The 22,377-nt window shown below is 33.3% G+C and overlaps 1 protein-coding gene across 1 annotated transcript in view; it reads right to left on the bottom strand.

Moving 5' to 3' along the window:
* The window catches only part of KIF18A (kinesin family member 18A), an 81,479-nt gene that overhangs the window by 27,778 nt on the left and 31,324 nt on the right, over window positions 1–22,377 (bottom strand). Inside the window, exons 11-13 of the mRNA XM_082343696.1 lie at window positions 20,762–20,926; window positions 15,066–15,187; window positions 8,044–8,279 (exon numbers count right to left, since the gene is read on the bottom strand). Of these exons, the coding sequence (XP_082199822.1) occupies window positions 8,044–8,279; window positions 15,066–15,187; window positions 20,762–20,926 (523 nt within the window). The remainder of the gene's footprint in view (window positions 1–8,043; window positions 8,280–15,065; window positions 15,188–20,761; window positions 20,927–22,377) is intronic.

The raw sequence follows: 22,377 nt of genomic DNA, 5'->3' as shown, positions 1-22,377 counted from the left end.
ATAAGAAAAGTAAAATTAGTCCATATAACAAAAATATAAAAACTAAGGATATCTTTAATTAACAAATGTATAAGACATATATGAAGAAAATTCTAAAATTTTGCTGAGGAACATACAAGAGGGTATGCATATGGAGAGGCAAACTATTCTAGAGTGAGAAGATTTGACAGTAGGAAAATGTGAAGACAAAATTAATTTACAAATTTTTTAAAAGATTTTACTTCCTTGGAATCAGAAAAAAATGATTCTGACAGACATTTCTTAGTCAGGGACACTTTAAAAACAAAGAATAAAAAAGGGGGACCAGCACTGCTACATGTCAAAAAATACTATAAACTATTAGTTTTTAAAATAATAGTTACTAGCTCTAGGATAGACAAATAGGCAAAAGAATAAGATAAAAATCCAATAAACAGAATTACCTATGACTACTTAACTGTATGTAAATTAATGGTGCCATAAGGATAGACTGTCAATATATTATACAAGAATGACTAGCTCTTTGGAAAAAAATTAAGTTAGAGTCTTGCCGGTTACCTTACGTCAAAATAAATTTGGAGTAAATGGAAGCAAAAATTAAAAAACTTATGGGTGAAGAGGCCTTTTGAGGAATAATTCCAAAGGCAGGGGGAGAAAAAAACAAATGAAGCTATTTTATTAGATAAAAGTTCAAAATTTCAGTATTAAAAAGGACATCTCAAACAAAGTTAACAGTAAATGATAAACTTGAAGAATATACTTGCAACATGTATCTTACAAGAAAGAGTTAATATCCTTTGATGATCTCATCTAGTCCTATGGCTTTAAATATCATCTAAATGTTAACAATTCTCAAATTTATCTTTCAGTTCAGACTTCTAAACTCCAGATTCTTATATCCAACTGCTTACATGATATCTCCACTTGGATGTATCTTAGACAAATTTAAAATGCTCCAAATTGAACTCCTAATCTTCTGTCACCTCTACCCTATAGACCTGCTCCACCATCTCTTTTAAAGTGACTGAATTCTTTCAGTTGCAGAGTTCAGAAATCTTAGTCAACTTTGCCCTTTCTTTCTCTCACACCCCAAATCCAATTTGTCAGGAAATCCTGCTGGCTCTACCTTCAAAATATATTAGAATCTGACCCCACTTCTCACCAACTCCACTGCTACCAACCTGGTCGAGCTACCACCATCTTTTACTTGGGTTACTGAAGTGGTGTCTTAAGTTTCAACCCTTGCCATATGACAATCTATTCTCAACACACAAACCAGAGGGATCTTATAAAAACATGACTAAGATATGTTACTTCTCTGCTTAGATCATGCCATAGTTCCATTTAGTTCAGAGTAAAAGCCTATGTCCTTATAATGACCTACAAGGCTCTACATGATCTGCCTTTGTACTTTGATGTATCCTTACCATCAGATAAGTGCCTGGCACACAGTAAAAGTTCAATAAATATTACTGAATGAATGAATAAATATCCATATCTTAAGCTCTTGTAAATAAGTAACAATTTTTGCTATACATGACTATGTGAAAAAAAAAATGTTCAAATGATGGCTAGGTCATTCACAGAAAATATATCCTTAAATAGATGGAAAAAAATGCACTCAAGTATACTAGTAAACAAAGGAAAAATGGAAAGAAGATAATATTTATGACTATTAAAGTGGCAAAGAATCAATAAGTAATTAGCAAAGACAAAAGAGGGAGAGAGAATCCCAGATTTAAAAGGATTTAATAGATACATCCCAACCAATGACAAAGTATGGCCCTTGTCTGGACACTGATATGAAAAAGCTATAAAAAGAAATCATTCTACGGGACAATGGAGGAAATTTGAACACTGACGGCATTAGTTATGAACAGGGCATTGCGTTTTCTTTTAGAGACACTAAGATGTAAATGGAAGAAATGATATGTTGCCTGAATTTTCCTTCAAAATAATCCAGTGTAGATATAGATGGGGTGGAGGAAAGAGGATGGGGTTCTCAAGACTAGCCATGAGATAATTTTTAAAGTTAGGTGATAGGTACAGTATATGAGGCTCACTATAGTTTTCTTTTTATTTCTATGTGTGTTTGAAAATGATTTTCTAAAAATTAAAAATTGAAAATATTTTAACACCAACAGCTGGTGAAGCTAAAAGGAGAAAGGAGCTCATTTTCTTTTCTTTTTATTTTTTTTTAATCTTAAAAAGTATTTATTGATATCTCTCTGTAAGTGAATCAAGTGGGTGTAAAGCGGCATAAACACAGCTTTGAAAATCAGCTAAATGCCATTATAAAAATAAATTACAAAAAAACCCCCAAATAACAAAGACAGTGACAGAGAGAGAAATTCTTACAAAATTCGTTCAGGGGCTGTGATGCAACCTGGATTGACCACATCTAGACCCACAGCTGGATGAGACATAAGGCTGGACACTCTTGGGGCTGAGAGGATTGGTGAGGTTGGGTGAGCAAATGCAGACCCTTTAAAGTAATACTGTGTGGTACCCATTCCATGGGTCCCAAATCTCCAGGTTCAGGGGAATCTTCCTACAGCTAAAACATGCATGAGAAACCCAGAGGATGGTACACCGTGTGATCAGGAAAGGTTTCTAAAACGCACCTCATCTATTCATCTCCTGGTGCTCGGGTTCGCCATTCCAGCCGCTTTACTAACAATCTCCCCGCTTGGAGAATCAAGGAGCTCATTTTCTTACACTGTTCATGGGAGTTAAAATTGGTACAACCATAAGGGAGAGGGAGAAGTTACTTAGCAGTATATATTAGAAACTTTTAAAGAAGTGCACATTTCTTGAGCCAGAAATTCCACTTCTAGGAATTTATCATAGGGGTAATCAGGCATGAGCACCAGGATAAATATATATATTTGCTCACTACAATATTATTTATAATAATGAAAATTTATTAAACAACCTAAATTCCTAACAACAGAGTACAGATTATATCAATTATAGTTAATCTCATCAGATTTTTAAAAACACAGTGTGTGTGTTTTAAATACAAAGAATGTAGATGATCTAGTAAATACTTTTTAAAGCACCAGAAATAAAATATTCAAACCCCACAGCATTTAGTAATTTTGAAATTTAACAACAAAACCACTTGACATTACAGGAGTATAGGAAAAAAGTCAGTGGCACATGTATAAGCTTAAGATGAATGAGACACATTTGACTCATGTTTTGCTTGAGTTGAATTTTACTTCTAAAATTTGTTAAGACTACTATTTATTGATACATTTTAGCAATATATGCTATTTGGCTATTGCTTCATGTCTTTAGAAATGCAAGCGTAAATTTCACTATTTATACTTTTTAAAATGAACTACTTCAATATTCTAAGACTAAGAAAAATGAACATTTATAAATGGACTCACTTTATACCCCTTCCCTGTTATTCATCTTTGACTCTCTCTTCATAATGAATATAACATACATAATTCATGGAATGAACATGACATACTAAGCAAATAGTTAATCTATAAAATCACTTGAATATTAAAATAATAAAGTAAGAACAAAACATAATAAAAACAAAACTCGCCTTCTGATACATTTTCAGAAGAAAGTTCATGATTATAAAAGGTAACATGACCTCAATAGTCTTTCCTTTTGAATATGTTGTGAAAAAGAATTCAGAACCAAATAAATGTTTTGTTTTACTGTTGACAAGTATAGTCTATGCAATTACACTGTAAGTGAAATACAGATTTTTAAATAAGGGATAATGATCATCACGTAGCAGGTGGTCAGTATTTCTTAATCTTGGTGTTAAAACTCTATTTCCTCTCCAACATCTTGAATGCATTATAAATAAAGAATCAAGGCCCCAAGGTATGAGAGAATATGAAAAAAATCTTAAGTTTTCCTTCTAATGATCTCAACGAGGTCACTTCTGATGAAGATAACGCTTTATTAAGGGAAAAAGAATATACATATAACCCCAACTTGCCTGTCATCTTAATGTAAAGATATAGTATAGGAAACCTAATAATAAGAGACCTAGGTAATTCAGAGCAACCTCTCTACTGAAGGCAAGTAAAAAATCTGGACAAAATATAAAAAACACAGGCTTGAAGGCACAGGAGAGCTAACAAGATTGTGAAGAATTATAGGCAGGTATCAGGAGGAAGTTGAAGGCTCAGGAAAGTAATCTCTGCATTTACAGCTATTTTCCCCTCAAGGTTATTTGCTGATGCTGGAGGTGGCAGAACAGCTTAGTAACATTGTTGAGAGCTCTGTAGGACTGGGATGCAGGAACCGGAATTTAGTGCCTACTAAAGGGAGTTCTTCCTAAACCCTCCCCAATTTTGAGTTGGGGCACAGCTAAACTCCACAGGGTAAAGTAGGAGTAGGCAGGCCCTCGCAGAAGCTGAAGTTCAGTTTCAAATTATCTCAGTCTCTAAAACTGGACTGAAACGATTTTAGACTGCTAATGCCAAAAGGAGCCTGGAATAAGCAAATATTAACCCTCTCTGAGGAAGACATTGTTCTCAGAAGCCTCAAAAGATTTCTACAAACGATTCTGCAAATACATGTGGGATGCACAAAAATTAGCATGCATTCAAGGAAATGCACGTGAAAGAAATCCAGCAGAAAGAGAACAGAAACAGACGCAGTGGGTTCTAGGCTTGGGAATTCTCAGGCACAGACTTCACCCACCGTATTCAGTGAGAATTTCTGCAAAGAAATGGAAACTATAAAAAAAGAATCAAATGGAAATTCTAGAATTGAAATATAACTGAGATAGGGAACTTGATGGATTTAAGAACCATTTGACACAGATGAAAAGAGAAACTACAGAAATGTGAAAAGAAATTTCCAGGAAGAGAAAAAACAATGAAAAGCAGAAGAGAGTAAAAGGCATAGGTAACACAATAAGAAAGTACCATGTAATATAACTGGAGTCTCAGAAGTAGAGAATAAAAGTGGCAGAAGCAATATTTGAAGATATAATGGTTAAGAACCTTACAAAACTGCTGAAAAATAATGCACACACAAATTCAGAGAGTCCTGTGAACCCAAGTAAGAGAGGTAGAAATAAAATTACATTTAGGCACAATATAGCAAAACTACTAGGACCCAAAGACAAAGAGAAAACATTTTAGGAAGCCAGAAGTCAGATTATATTCAAAGGAGCAACACTTAGAATGAAAGCTGGCTACAAAAGCAACAACAAAAACCAGGAGATAATGAAATGATATCTTTAAAGTGCTAAAATAAAAGAACACCAAACTGGAATTCTATACCCAGCTAAACAGTCTTCAAGAAAATAAGTAAGATACATACATCTTCAGAAGTAATTGAGGTTATGAAATTTAAGATAGGGAGATTATTATAGATTACCTGATGGGCTCAATCTAATCATATGAGTGCTTAAAAGCAAAAACTTTCTCTAACTGTAGGTAGAAGAGATGAGGCAGAAGGGAAGGTAAGAGAGATCTGAAGCATGAGAATGACTTGACCTGCCTTTGTTGGCTAGGAGATGAAGTGAGGAAGAGGGCCACATGCTAGGGAATAGGGGTGACCTCTAAAAACTGAGTGCCTGCACAATGCCAGGTACTTTAGCAAGTTTGGACTTGCTCTGAATTCAAGCTGCCTGGCCAATAGCCAACAAGAAAACAGGGACCTCAGCCCTACAGCCACACAGAACTGAATTCTGCAAACAACCAGCATGAGCTTAGAAGCACGTTCTCACCCAGAATCTCCAGATAGGAGACCCAACTAGCTGACACCTTGATTTTAGCCTGTGATACTCGAGGCAGAGTAACCAACTGAGCCTGCTGGACTTCCAATCTACAGAACTCTGATATAATAAATCAGTGTTATTTTAAGTTGATATGTTTGTGTTAATTTTTGAGCATTGCAATAGAAGACTGATATAAATGGAAAAATCCACAGTAAAAATGAAATTTTTAATAGTTCACCTCAGTATATTATAGAACATGAATTAAAAAATAAGTCAGTAAGAACAAGATTTGAAGAACACAACCAATTTGACCTGACTTAATATATTCTTTAAAAGCATAATTGAAACATTTACACCAACTCTATGCTGGGCTTTAAAGAAGTCTGCACAAACTTCAAAGAATTAAAATCACTAAAAATAAGAGTTGCAAATTTAAAAAGAATATACATTAATTTAGTGTTGCTGTTATTACTTTGGGTTAAGGTAAAGATGAGACATAAACAAATGTAAAATCTCATAAACATTTGTATAAGAAAATTTTTGGAGAGTTTGACAGATCATTTTAATTAAAAAAAAAAATTATTTGTCCTCTGACCCAGCAAATTAGTTCCTAGGCAACTGGTACACATGCAGACATGGGAATACAGTAGTCTCCCCTTATCCACAGGGGGAAACATTCCAAGACTACCAGTGGATACCTGAAACTGCAGATAGCACTGAACCATATATTTACTATGGTTTTTTTTTTTTTTTTGCCTATACATATCTACCTAAGGTAAAGTGTAATTTATAAATTAGGCACAGTAAGAGATTAACAACAATAATTAATAATAAAATAGAACAATTCTAACAATATACTGTAATAAAAGTTTGTAACTGTGGACTCACTCTCTCAAAATATCTTTTTGCACAAATTTAATGCCTTTTCCATCTGAACTAAGCACTTACCATGCATCCTGACCACAACTTTTGCAATTTGAGGTCCAAGAGCAAAACTAACATGAACTTCTTCTTCCTTCTTCATGACTTCATGGATAGAATATTCATTCTTCTCATAAATTTTAGCAACCACAGCATGTGATTTATTTTTCTTTCCTTATTAAGTCTAGAATTTTCACCTTTTCACTTAAAAGGAAGCTCTTTATGGCTTCTCTATGGCAAACCCAAATTGCTAGCATCACTACTCTTGCACTTTGGGGCCATTATTAAGTAAAATAAGGGTTAGTTAAACACAAGCACTGCAATACTGTGACAGTCGATCTGATAACCAAGATGGCTACTAAATGACAAATGGGAAGAATATGATGGACAAAGAGATGATTCACATCCTGGGCAGGACAGAGTAGGGCAGCATGAGATTTTATCATGATACTCAGAACGGTGTGCAATTTAAAACTTATAAAGTTTTTATTTCTGAAATTTTCCATTTAACATTTTTGGACCTCAGCTTACTGCAAGTAACTGAAATGGTGGAAAGTGAAACTGCAGATAAGGGAGGACTACTGTATATGGGCATGCTCTCTGACATGCACTGTTCACCAACAGAACAATGGTTAAGTAAATGATGGTACATCAATTCTCACAACTATTAAAAAAAATGCTAGATTCTTTATGCATGTACCCTAAAACCGTTCATAATAAACTAAACAAATAAAAACAGTTGTAGTTTAATATATATACAATATGCTAGCATTCATGTGAAATGTAACAAAAAGCTAATGAGTTAATTATCTAATACGAATATTATACACACACTGTAATGATAACCAAACTGTTAATAGGCATTTATCTCTAATATAGCACAGAAGATTGAGGTTCTGGGAAAAGTTGAAGAGGGCACTCTACTGCTATAGAATCTGAATATTCTGCTATAGAATCTGAATATTTTAAAACCAAGATTATATGTTAGTTTTTCAATTAAAATGTCCCATGCACACTTTTATGAGAGCAGAGACATCAAGTGATCTGCCAACAGAAAAACAGTAAATTCTACACTGTTAGTTGATCTTAAGAACATACAAGATTGTTATGTATTACAGAATACAATATTCTTAATTATAATCTTCACTCTTTAATAGAGGTTAAGTTTTAAAGAAGGGTGGAAGTAAAATTATCTTATCAAAAAAAGGTAAAATAAAATAACTACTGCTAGAATTATTTAGAACATCAAGCATATTTACTCTTATACCTTTGAAAGATACGGGTTAATTGAAGTGATTCTGAAGTTAATTCTCCCATTTTCACAAAATAGCAAACCTACTAAAAAATTAACTGTTCTGTTGACTGATATTATAACAGAGGCTACTGCTTAGAAATAATGTTTATTTACTTAATGAAATAAAAGCTGTACTTACAGCAAGGAGAAGACTGAACTGGTCCAAGTTGTGGAAAGGTCATAAGAACAGAAAACCCTGGTAGATCATTTTGCTTTGCATGTTCAGTAGTTTGGTCAGCCCAAACCACCACTTTCTTCCTCTCTACCAAATGTTCAATTTCTTTGAAGTCAGACTCAAAAGTAGCATTTAACAGGCCAGATTCTTTTAATGCACAATACTGTTTTCTTAGGGCTGGAAGTAAAGCATTCAATACTCTGCATACAGAAGGTGACAAGAAAAGAGAGATAAATACTAAATTTTAAATACATTATTATGGTTCTATGTAACATCCAAAGTAATAGCAGATGATTAAAATGGTTCCCTGTACATATTTTCCTTTAGAATATTTCAATCAAATACCTCAAATATTCTTAATACATTAAGTATAGATTGGAAAGAATGTTGGATGGGAATCACAAGCACCAGGCTGTAGTCTCAGCGAGTCTTCACTTGCTTCTATATGACCTTGGATAAGGCACTACCTGAGGTTTCTCCTCTATAATGTGGGGTACAACTGGACAGCCACTACTTTCAATAGGAGATTGTTTTCAGAACTATGCAAAGTATAATGTGATTTACAAATCAAAAATAGTGTTGTTATTGTTATTAAATACTATGAGATTGAAATGAAATATTAATACACTGTCAAACGATGATGCTCAACTTAGGTATATAAGATTTAAAAAATAACAAATGAACAAAAGTCAACTTTCCTTGAAGTTAGCTCTTCATGAGCTAAAGCAATAGCTTTCAAAGCCATTCAAAGGAAAAACTGTGGAAAAGTATGGTGGGTACAGGAAAATGATGGGGCATTGGATTCTTGGCTCTGATTCAAAATCTCGCCTATTGCTGTCAATCAGAGCAGTACTAAATGCATCTTTTTATGTATTAGACCTCCATGAAGAGTGTTCACTGAAGAAATGCCAGAACTAAAAAGTTATAAGTGGTTCCTAACTTTTATATCAACGAAGACATCAAACAACATGAATAATCTTGAAATGACTTAGTCCTGGTGTTCTAGCTGACTCATAACATCCAGAAGAATAGAACCATCTGAAGTAGGAATAGGGCAGTGGGAAAAGAATAGGCACTAGTTTTAACACTTAAGGAAATAACTGCTTTATTATCTAAGAATCTTAAATATTTAGATAGCAGTACAAATAAATAGTCTGTGACATTTTTCTTTTTAGTGATAGTGGGGAGTATGCCATTTAAGCCAAGTAGGTAACAACTGTAGGGAAAAGTCATTAATCAGAAAGTCAATAAAAACAATTATTTACAACTGCTTTCCTTTTGGAAAGTCTAGAATTTTGATTCACCCTGCTAGGCACAGGGCGCCTATTCAACCAGCTCCCAATAAAAATCCAGGACACTAAGTGTCAGCCTAAGGAGATTCCAAAGTAGACATCATTTCACATGGGTCATTACAACTTTTTTCTGGAGAACTTAAGCATAACTGTGTGGGTCCACTGGATGAGGACACTTGAAAGCTTACAACTAACTGGTTTCCTTTGTTCTTTGCCCCATTCACCTTTGCCTTTTGCTGATTTTGTTTTGTATGCTTTTACTCTAGTAAATCATAACTATGAAGTCAACTATATGAAGGGTTCTGTGAGTCATCCTAGTAAATTATCAAACATGGAGGTGGTCTCAGGGACCCAGGACATACGTTATTTATGTATTTATGTGTACATGTATGTATGTTTATATGTATTTATGCATTCATTCATTTATTTTTAAGTTTTTGGACTCGATATTGGTATATATTACAAAATGATCATCACAATAAGTCTAGTTAACATCTGTCACAGAATTCATTTTTCTTCTGATGAGAACTTTTAAAATCTACTTTCTTGGCAACTTTCAAATATGCAGTACAGTATTATTAACCATAGTTGCCATGCTGTACATTACATCTCCATGATTTACTTAATAACTGGAAGTTTGTACCAATTCCCCATCCCTGCCCCCAACACCCCACCACGAACCTGTATAATCTGTTCTCTGTATCTATAAACTTGGGTTTTGTTTTTGTTTTTTGTAGCAATGAACACAGGTGTGCTTTATTTTTTGTGTTAGTGTTTTCATTTTCTTTGGATAAATACCCAGAAGTGGAACTGCTGTATTATATGACAGTTATTTTTACCTGCCTATGTTTTCTACTCAGGGTTTTATGGTTTCAGATCTTACATACAAGTTTTTAATCCATTTTGAGTTAATACAATTTTGTGTATGGTGTAAGATATTCTTTGGCTTGTTGCTGTGCACTTTTCCCAGCACCATTTATTGAAGAGACTATCCATTCCCTATTGTATATTCTTGGTACCTTTGTTGTAAATTAATTGACCATATATGCATGGGATTATTTCTGGGCTCTCTATTCTGTTCCATTGATCTATGTGTCTGTTTTTGTGCCAGTACTATACTGTTTTGATTACTATTGCTTTGTAGTATAGTTTTAAATTGGGAGTGTGGTCTCTCACACTTTGTCTTTCTCAAGAATGCTTTGGTTATTTGGAGTCTTTTGTGGTTTCACACAAATTTTAGAATTGTTTGTTCTAGTTCTGTGAAAAATGCCATTGAGTATTGATAGGGATTGTTCTAAATCTGTAGATTGCTTTGGGTAGTATGGACATTGTAACAATACTAATTCTTCCAATCCATAAGCATGGAATATATTTCCATTTATTTGTGTCTTCTTCAATTTCTTTCATGAATGTCTTATAGTTTTCAGTGTACAGGTCTTTCCCCTCTTTGGTTAAATTTATTCCTAGGTATTTTATTCTTTTTGGTGCAATTGTAAATGGAATTGTTTTCTCAATTTCCTTTTTGATAGTTTGTTATTAGTGTATAGAAACACAACAGATTTCTGTATATTGATTTTTGTATCCTGCAACTTTACTGAATTTGTTTATTCTAATAGTTTTTTGGTTGTGTCTTCAGAGTTTTCTGTATATAATATCATGTCATTGGCAAAAGTGACAGTTCTACTCCTTCCTTTTGAATTTAGATGCCTTTTATTTCTTTTTCTTGTCTGACTGTTGTGGCTGGGACTTCTAATACTATGTTGTTGTTTTTTTAAGTTAATTTTTATTGGGGTATAGTTGATTTACAATGTTGTGTTAGTTTCTGCTGTACAGCAAAGTGAATGAGTTATACATATACATATATCCACTCTTTTTTAGATTATTTTCCCATATAAGTCATTACAGGGTACTGAGTAGAGTTCCCTGTGATATACAGTAGGTTCTTATTAGTTATCTATTTTATATATAGTAGTGTGTACATGTTGAATAAAAGTGGCAAGAGTGGGCATCTTTGTCTTCTTCCTGATCTTAGAGGAAAAGCTTTTCAGCTTTTCACCACTGAGTATGATGTTAGCTGTTGGCATGTCATATATGGTCTTTATTATGTTGAGGTATGTTCCCTCTATAATCCCTTTGTTGCAAATTTAATCACAAATGGATATTAAATTTTGTCACATGCTTTTTCTGCATCTATTGAGATGATCACATGATGCCTTATCCTTCATTTTGTTATCACACTGATTGATTTAAAGATGCTGAACCATCCTTGCATCTCTGGAATAAACCCCACTTAATTGTGGTGTATGATCCTTTTAAAGTATTGTATTGGTCAATTTGGTTTGCTAATATTTTTTTTTTTTTTTTTTTTTTTTTGGTTTGCTAATATTTTGTTGAGGATTTTTGCATCTATGTTCATCAGGGATATTGGCCTGAAATTTTCTTCTCTTGTTCTACCCTTGTCTGGCTTTGGTGTCAGGGTAATGCTAGCCTATAAATGAGTTTGGAAGTGTTCCCTCCTCCTCTATTTTTTAATTGGAAGAGTTTGAGAAGAACTGGTATTAACTTTTCTTTGAATGTTTGATAGAATTAACCAGTAAAGCCATCTGGTCCTGAACTTCTGCTTGTAGGAAGGTTTTTAAGTACTAATTCAATCTCCTTACTAGTAATTGGTCTGTTCAGATTTCTTATTTCTTCATGATTCAGTCCTTGGTAGGTTGTATATTTCTAGCAATTTATCCATTTCTAGGTTGTCCAATTTGTTGCTATATAATTGTAGTAGTCTCTAAGGATCCTTTGTATCTGTGTAGTATCAGTTGTAACATCTCCACTTTCACTTCTGATTTTATTTATCTGAGCCTTCTCTCTTTTTTTCTCCATGAGTCTAGATAAAGGTTTGTCAATTTTATCTTTTCAAAGAAGTAGCTCTTGGTTTCATTGATCTTTTCTATTGTATTTTAGTCTCTATTTCACTTATTTCTGCTCCAGTCTGTGCTATTTCCTTCCTACTACTAACTTTGGGCTTTATTCTTGTTTTTCTGTTTGTCTATTTTTTGATTTTGCTTTTGATTTCTTCTTTGATGAACCGGTTGTTCAGTAGCATGTTGTTTAATCAGTTATTTATAAATTTTCCAGTTTTCTTTTTGGAATCATTTCTAGTTTTATACCACTGTGGTCAGAAAATATGCTTAATATGATTTCAGTCTTCTTAGATCTGTTAAGACTTATTTTGTGGCCTAAGATATGATCTATCCTGGAGAATGTCACATGTGCAGTTAAGAAGAATGTATATTCAGTGGCTTTTGTATGGAATGTTCTGTATATATCTGTAAAGTTTGTCTAGTGTAACATGTTGTTTAAGGAAGATGTTTCCTTATTGATTTTCTGTCTGGATGACCCATCCATTGATGTGAGTGGGGTATTAAAGTCCCTTATTCTTACTGTATTGCTGTCTATTTCTCATTATGTCTGTTAATATTTGCTTTATATATTTAGGTTCTCCTATGTCGGGTGCATAAATATTTACAAATGTTATATCCTCTTGTTGGATTGACCTCCTTTATCATTATGTAATGCCGATCTTTGTCTCTTATTACAGTCTTTGTTTTAAAACCTATTTTGTCTGATATAAGTATAGCTACCCCAGCTTTCTTTTGGTTTCCATTTGCATGGGATACCTTTTCCCATTCCTTAACTTTCAGTCTGTGAATTGTCTTTATGTCTGAAATGAGTCTCTTGTAGGCAGCATATAGATGGGGCTTGTTTTTATATCCATTCAGCCACTCTGTCTTTTGATTGGAGCATTTAGTACATTTACATGTAAAGTAATTATTAACAGGTATGTACTCACTGCCATTTTATTAACTCTTTTTTGGCTGTTTGGTAGATCCTCTGTTCCTTTCTTCTCTTGTTCTCTTCCTTTTTGGTTTGATGACTGTTTTTAGTGGCATGCTTAATTCCTTTCTTATTATCTTTTGTGTATCTACTATAGGTTTTTGCTTGGAAGTTTCCATGAGGCTTACATATAACAACATATTTATAACAGTCTATTTAAAGCTGGTAGCCACTTAAGTTCGAATGCATTCTGAAGGTCTACGTTTTCATCCCCCACCACATTTTATGTTTTTGACGTTATATTTTATATCTTTTTATCTTGTGTATTCCTTAAGGAATTATTGTAGTTAGTTATTTTTACTACTTTTTTCTTTTAACCTTCATACTAGCTTTATAAGTGACTGATGAACTCCTTTAGCTCTTGCTTGTCTGGAAAACTCTTTTATTTCTTCTTCAATTCTGAATGATAACTTTGCTAGGTAGTCTTCTTGGTTGAAAATGTTTTTCTTTAAGCACTCTGAATATATACTAAATCTTTTTTTTTGTTTGTTTCCACTCTATAAGCTCAGGCTAAGACAGTTCGTCACATCCATTATTTTTTGTTATTTAATCCTTTTAAAATTGTTATAAGGAAAGTATGATAATTTAACATATAAGAAAACTAAGGGTTAGTGAGGTAAAATAATTTATGCAAGGTTATAGTGCTCATATAAACTAGAATTCAAGACCGACTCTAAAACTCATACTCTTTCTACTATATTGTATTGCCTCTGTAATGCTTTGGTTCACCAGTTTTCAAAGTTAGAAATCTTTTTGCCCATTTTGAGGCAAAAATGTATCTTAAATATATTAATCTATTTGTATGATATATCAAATACAGTATGGTCAAAATAAATTAATGTTTCTTTGATAACTTTAACTCTTGCAGGTGGTGTGAGTACAAGTAAATGAATGTTCAATGTCTGCTCTAGGTATAAATATAGAAAGTATGGGGAGAACAGGGTGAGCTTCTATCCACAGGATAATATTTCCCTAAAGTTTTTCCTTCCCTTTTTCTTCTTCTTTTAAAAAATAAATATGCTAATATAATTTCCTTTAAATCAAAAGTATGGAAAATTAATTACCAGTTATTTGAGAACACTAGAATAACTCCAGTAGAATTTTAGATTGGCAGAAAGCCCTTAGAGAAATAAATTTCTCATTTTTACAGAGCATGAAAGTGACACCTAAGGAGTTGATTGACATATCCAAGGTAATAAAAATAAAGATCAAGTTATACTTTTTTACTATTACATTTCAAAAATTAAAAGGTGTTCCTACTGAGTTAGTAGAGAGAGCATGAAAGAGCTACTATAGCATCACTTAAAACTTGGGACATGATGTTAAAAAATATACACTTTTAATAACTTCATTTTAATGACAACAAAAAATCATTCTGGAATTATGAATGCTTAAAAACTGTCTACTTAAAAATTCAGTTGGTATTAATAGTAGTAGTTTCTAGGAGGGGACAAGGATGGCTAGAGGACAGGTAGAAGACAGACTCTTTTTCACTGTAGAGGCATCTTTGAAATTTTGTATTACATGACATATATTACATAAAAATAATAAATTAAAAAATGTTTTCAAAACTATAAAGCACTATAAAAAATTAGTTAGAGGAGAAGAACAACATCCTTTATACTTTCTCGGTGTTTTCTAACTCTGCATGATTTCTGATGCTGGCAGACACTTAAAAAAAAATATGTACCTTGTACTGGATAAAATTAAATTTTCTGGCAATGGAAAACTAAACTTCTATGCTACAGGTTCCTTAGGTCTATAGTATTAAAACTTTTAGAACAGGTAAATCCATGTACTTACGCCTCCGTCTGCCTGTGTTGCTGTTCTTGAAGACAAGCTAGATCCATCATATGTTTAATTTGTGCTTTCAAATCTTTGTTCTGGAGGTGCAAATGGTGGCAATGAAGTTCTTTATTGAGTTCCTGGGGAAAACAATACAAACTATAACTCAGATTCATTTAAAAATGTTAAAATTAAATCAATTTTAATAGAACTTATTTTATATTGGTGTCAATAGTTTTAATTCTTAAAAACATGAAGTGGTATGTTTAGGAACAATTTGAAAAACAAGTGTTCTGGTACAGGTGGTCTATGACTTACAAGTTTCAAATTTCCTCAGAAACTGAACATCAGGAACTCAGAATAAATTTTACTATAGTGACAGTTTCTTGGTCTATCCAACTTGTTCATAATACTTTGAAAGTACATGAATATGGCCCGTTTTTGCTTAAATGTCACTTCTTCAGGGAGGCTTTCCCTAAGCTTTACATTTAAAGATGGACATTCTCCACCCCTGATAGTTTCTGCCATAGCACTAGTAACAATTCCATTTATTTATTTGTTCATAGATTCTCCATATTAGAATGTAAGGTACACCACCAGGACAGGGGCTATGTCAATACAATAAAAGTTTCATACAATAAAAATCTCTTGGGGAATTCCCTGGCAGTCCAGTGGTTAGGGCTCCATGCTTCCACAGCAGGGGGCATAGGTTTGATCCCTGGTTGGGGAGTTAAGATCCCACATGCCATGAGGTGTGGCCAAAAAAAAAAAAAAAAAAATTCTTACCTTCACCCAGTCTTGGTATAAGCTTCATTCTAGGCCAAAAGTGTAAAAAAGTTTTTGTAGGCTCCCTTATGTGCATATGCCCAAATGTTCTCTCATCTACCACCTAAAATTACTTATCTTTTCTCAAATCTACTAAACCTTAAGTATGGAAAACGTCAGCTAAGTGGATACACTAAAGTATGAATGGTAATAATCCAGTAGCATTCTCAGAATCTTAAATTGGAAAAATTTTAGTTAATAAAATAAAACGGAGTGAAATATTTTGGACATTGGAAGGGGCTGAGACAAAAATCCTATAAGCAGGGGAGCTGTGCCTAGAAACTTCCTACAGATAATTCCCATAATCCATTTTAGGTTTTCAATACTCCTTCCCAACCTGAAGTTGGCCACTGATTCTCTGTAAGCTTAAAGTTACTTTTTTCTTTTTCTTTTTTGTAATACTTCCTAAGCCAGTGGTGGGCACGATGACAGGGAAACAATGTAATTCTATGTGTCTGAGATATAGTAAAGTTGGGGGTTGTTTATTCACATGATTCATAATTATATTTCAAGAAATACAGCAAGTATTTTAGAGCAAACTCTCTTTAGGGAGTCAGGATGATACGGTTAGAGCACCGGCCTATGAATCAGGTGATTTTAGAGATGGCTCAACTATGACACAAATGCTACCTGGAGCCCAAAATATGGTCTTTATGGAGACCAGTTTACTTGACTAAAATTTAAGAGCTTGCCTAGATGATCTCTTTAGTCTTTTCCAGTCAAAAAATTCAACGACCCTAACAGTATGAACATGTTTGTCAAATATTCCACCTTTTCTCTTAAAAAAAACCAAAACCCTTCTTTATTTACTCCCTCTGTTAATCTTATTGCTTTATCTTCTTGCACCACTCTTAAAGAGACAAGCCTTGATTGTATAATTATTTTAGTCAATAATAGTTCTTGGCTAGTTTGTTGTTTTTGAAAAACCAAGTTTACAATTTGAATCTTTTTCTTGTTTTGATACACTAATGACTGAATCGGATTGGAAGCTCATAGCCTATAATGAGAGCTACGGGGAGGTTAGTAATAGCTGAAGTAAGAATATAATGAGAGGTAATATATAAAACGTGAAAGGTCTTCAGGTGCCATGCCAGACCTGGGAAATCATAATAGAGTTTACATTAGGGAGAAAGTACTGAAGAGTGATATGATCAGAGTTACCTTTTAGAAAGCTCATTTTGCTTGCAGTAGAGAGAATGAATTGCAGTAGAATATGAATGGAAGCATAAAGGTCAAATGTAGCAGTCCAATAATGGGGGCTGGGAGTCTGAATTAGGGTAATGGCACAGGAGATACAGAGAAGTGGATAAATTTGAGAGGTTAAGAGGTAGATAATGCAGGAGGGTATAGCAAAAAGGGCAGCAATTTGAAAGTCGCAGTACTGGATCTCTGTCCAGAGTTGTACAACTGTGGATAAATTTTTTCACAAAGTTGTGTCTCAGTTTGTTTATGTAAGAAATAATGGCTTATATGTAGATAACTGTTTCAGCTGTGAAAATATCCACAGCAAAAAAAAATTGAGGGTGGGATTAGGGTGATGCGAATGGAAACAGTTTTAATTTTTTCAAATTATTCATAATAAAATGCATTAAAAAACAAGAATTTAAAAATAAATTCCAGATTCATATTCAGGTGTGAAAAGTCCTGCTTAAAAGAGTTATAGAAGACAGATTATTAGAAAAATTAGATTTGACCATGGTGAAAAAATTTAAATTTATTGAAAATAACCTGAACAATATTAACTTTATAAATGCTACTAAGTAGTCAAAAAAAAAATAGCAATAATAATAGTACTAAAAAGAATACTGTACCATTTTAAAAATTGGGAGCTTAAGATAAATATGGGAAAACAAAGGCAAACTAGTAAATATCTACAATTGATTTTTTTGCTTCTTTTAATATTAAAAAGTTCTTAAGTACTCCTCTAGTTGGAGTTGGGCTATATTTTAGACTGTTGATTATACAAATGTACTAGATTATAAGTATAATGTAAATTAAGCAAGGCTATTGAGAGATGAAAATAACATTGTAAAATGTATATCTATATATATTAATTCTTTTTATGAATATAATGCCACTTGAACTGTACACCTAAAACTGGTAAATTTTATGTTATATTTTACCATATGCCAAAAATATTTTTTAGACCCTTCATGAGAAAGTTTTTGCTGACTAGAATGGCTAAATATTCTATTAGAATATCATGGCCGTAAGTAATAGTAAAGAAAACTAACCAAAATACTTGTTATTTTATGTCATTTTGACAATGATCGTCTTGAGAATAAGACTGCTTTAGATATACATAGTCTCTAACAAATAAGTGAAACATGACAAATATAAGTGAAACAAACCAAAAACTACTATAAACATCCAACATCTGCTACCTTTTCAAGAGCAACAGCTCTTGTGCACCGAGTGAAAAACACTCGTTTGGCCAGGCTATCAGCTGTTTTCTCTGAAAACATATCCAGACCGTGGCTTGGGGACCCTGACAGGTACTTTGATGGAGGCTGCTGCATTCTATGATGAGCCTCTACAGCTTTAGATTCTCAGATCAAGCATGGAATTTCAGATGTTACCGTTTGAAAGTCTACTTAATCCCTATTATAGTTTACTGATTAATCATTGTTTTTTTTGCTTATTCCTTTTAAGTCATGTAAATATGTCCATTATGTAATCTTAAGAGGAATATGGCATTTTAAAATAAGTGTGCTTTAGTTTTCTTCTAGAGCAGATATTCTTAATGTTGTATTAATGGAAAAAATGACCAAAAAAAAAAAAAAGTAAAATTGTATGAATGTGATCCCCCCTCAATCGTCCATCTAGGAGAAGATCTATATATAGCTCTTTAATCAGATTCTCAAAGGCATCTATGACCCAAAAAGGTCAGAAACACTGTTCTGGAGGAAAAATAGCAAACGTATTTTATAATACAGCTAATGCTGCTGTGTTCCTTTTGTGCACACCTTTCTTTGGCTATTGATGTCTATGATGTTGTGGCTTAGAATATTAAACTATTATTTATCAACCACTCATTATGTATTAAGTGGTGCTAGGCCTTTGCATACAGCATTTTATTTAAGTTCATAATGCCTTAAATATATTTTAAAGATGAGAAGTTAAGACAGTGAAGTTAAACAACTTGCCCAAAGTTATATGGTTAGTGTTAGAGTTAGTATTCAACACAACTATCAAATAATGGAATTACCAACCATTTCAACTCCAGTGTCTATCCTCTTTCCAATGTTTACATTCTCGCTATAGGAAATATTCTAAAGTGCTTTGTCAGTTAAGTTAAGTTATAAAATCTCATTAAAGTCTGCTTTGTACTACATTTAATTCCCAATCTACTGAACTAACTGGCTGGCATACTTTCATCAAGATATTGTGAAGACTTCTAGGATTGCTGAGTGTCGATTAAACTGTTGGTTGGCCCTCAATGAATTTCCACACTAAAGAACTATTCAGTCTCTATTTATCTCTGGCTGTCTTCTTAGGAAACAAGGTATCTGCTGCTCACTGCTCCAATTTTACTACCTTGAACTGTCATCATTCACTACTCCTGCTAGTCTCCTCTCCCTTCAGTCTGAGCTTCAGCGTTAAAAGGATGGACATTTATATCAATTTCCCTAGTCATGATGCATTGGCTAATATCTTTAAATTATAACAAAAAAATTGATATCTTTGACTATTAACAATCACTAGCTGCATTCATTTGTACTGAATATTATATACTCCATTTCACCTGTATTTATTTTCAGTTTAATGCTTTTCTAGAAATTTTAAGATTTCAGAGCTGATACATAATATAGACTTTCAGAAGAGCGTCATCAAATTAAAGACTTAGATACTCTTCGTTTAAAAAAAGAGTATAAAAAAGTTGTTCTTTTAAAGTATTAGGTATTTAGAGATCAAAATTAGTTACTTTGTAGCAGTTTGTTTGCTAGCCGCTTATTCCATATTAATTTTCCCCTTCTTTCTTATTAAGAGAACTCTAATTTTGTTCAGGATGATAATATGTCCAGCAAAACACTCACCCTTCCAGATTCCCCTGTATCTAGGGATAGCCACGTGACAATTCTAGTCAATTCAGATATGTCTGTTAGGTATTTCTGGAAAAGTTTTTGCTTTCCCAATACAGATATCTCTCTTCCCTTTCTTTCATTCCTCTTCTTCTGGCCTAAGTGTGAACTCAAGACTAAAGATGGAATAGTGTTATCACAACTATGAAAAGAAAAGTATAATGATGACACTGAAGACATTTGGGAGGTACTGTATTAGGAATGAACTGCATACTTCTGTAGCTTACTATTGTTAAGGGAGAAAACTATCTGTAACATTGTAGCTGAACACAATTATGATCTGATTCAGCCATTAACCATCATTACCCATCGCTACTCTTTATAAATTAAACTTTTGCCATTCTAGGTGGAAATATCTTCAGTTTAGTACATAAACATAAATGCATACAGCTTTCAAATTGGCTTTCTTTAGCTATAATACAAATAATGCTGACCACATTTAAAACTATTTTTGCACAAAATATCAAGTATTAAAACAAACTTAAATTACCTACATGATGAAACTTCAAGTACAGTCTGAAATAGAATTACTTCATTCTAACTTAAGAGCTCCTCATAAAAGGATGCAATCACTCAAGAATAACATTTAAAAGTAACTTTACTCTTCTGAAAGTACAAGAAAGGCAAATCTAGTAGGTAATCAGGGAGGCAGAAGGTATATTCAGTTAAAAACAGTAAAATGAGTCAAATCTCCAGGAGATGGACCAAAAGTTGTCTTATGAAAGATATTTACTCAACAACAAAGACAATGGGTTTAAGGAGCTCAGTTCTTAGAAAATAAATCTGAATACACAAACACATATGTACCTTTGGAATATGACCATTTTGACCTAAGAGTCCCATTTCAGTTTCCACACGATGGAGCCAATTAGTATTCTCATCAAGTTGCTTCAGTTCCTCTTCCCTTTTCTTCTCCAGGTAGCAGCGGCGAGTTTTCAACATTGCGAGTCTATGATCTCTTTTGCAAGTGGCCTGAAAAATAATGCATTTAATAGTCAATCTTTTATGATACGTGATGTATGTGATATTAGTACAGTAGTATATTTCCTTTTAAATGTGCTATTGTTGTCTATTAAATTAGGCTATACTTTTGTACTTAAAGCTATTTCCCCTTTGAAATCTCACAATACTACTGCTTGCAGGAAAACAGGAAATTGAGTTGTGAGTCATTTTTATAAAATTACATGTTGAGAGTTTATGACTTTAAGAAATACAATGGCCAAATTGAAGACTATCACTTTTTTTTTTTTTTTTTTTGCCAAAATACATTCCTTTAAATGTTGCATTTGAAAAGTTCATGTGAGGTCTGATAAATCCCATGATTTCCTTACTCAAAACAAAGCAGATACATGTCCTGCTCTTGTCTTTCCTTCAGTTTGAAAGATGCGAAGAAGTATTCTATTGTTGTGGTTTTGTCTACAAGGCCTTTAGATTGGCTGTTGCCAATGAAAGAAAATAGAGCTTATATCCAGGTGTCATAAACATCTGATCTCGCCTGATGGTTGGTTCAGGACACATAATGGATAGTCCAAATATTTTTGGTGTTTTACCTACACATGAATTGAGATCAAAACTGGCCTTCTGGTTTTTTACTCCAAGGGTCTTGCACACTATCATGGGCACTGTGGGCCAGAACAGCTTGACCTCTTTGGACTATTTGCCAAAAGACACTGAACTCAATAATCAACAGATATGATAGCTGGACCTGAGACAACAGATCCCCAAAGATTAGAACAAGCACTTGCAGCTGGTTTTGGAAGTAGGGATGAACACATCCTATGAAAAAAAATGAAAAATGAGAAAAAAAAAGAAAAAAATGAAAAAAGGAGCAGGAACTACATTTGAACTTGATTAAAGACCTACTCTCTTTAGGAGATTACGTCCTACTTCCTTATTATCTTTTATAAAAGGTAAGTTGACATTTTGAGGAAAAGCCAGCCATTAAAGAAATTTGCAAAAATAGGTAATAATGTCACTCTTCTCACTACCTCTTTTTGTTTTAGAAAATAATTAGTTATTTTTCATTAAAGTGTTACGTTGTCACGCAATGGGTAATCGATTGTTCTTAAGTTAGCTAATACATAATGTATTTTTGTAAATTTCAGTTTAAATTTCTAATAGAATATTGGTAGATGAAATCTGCATAAACAAAAGCTCTTTGGGGTCCTAAATATTTTATTTTAAAGCAGAAAGGGGTCCTGAAACCTGAAAAGTTTAGAGCCACTGGTATCCAACAGAAGGTAGTATATGTGGCTTCTTGACTTTCTTCTGCTATTCAGCAGGTGTGAAAACTTAAGCAAGTCAATTTCAGTGGCTCTTCAGTCACCTCATCTGAAAAATGAACATAAAAATATTGTACCTGCCTGAAGGAAGGCAGTTAGATCAAACCACCTTTATTTTCCTTTAATGTTTACAAATGTTGT

The sequence above is a fragment of the Balaenoptera borealis genome (genome assembly GCF_965194805.1).
Source record: "Balaenoptera borealis genome assembly, chromosome: 11".
Lineage (NCBI taxonomy): Eukaryota > Metazoa > Chordata > Mammalia > Artiodactyla > Balaenopteridae > Balaenoptera > Balaenoptera borealis.
The sequence above is the reverse complement of the archived record's forward strand: the minus strand, read 5'-3'. Positions and strand labels throughout refer to the sequence as shown.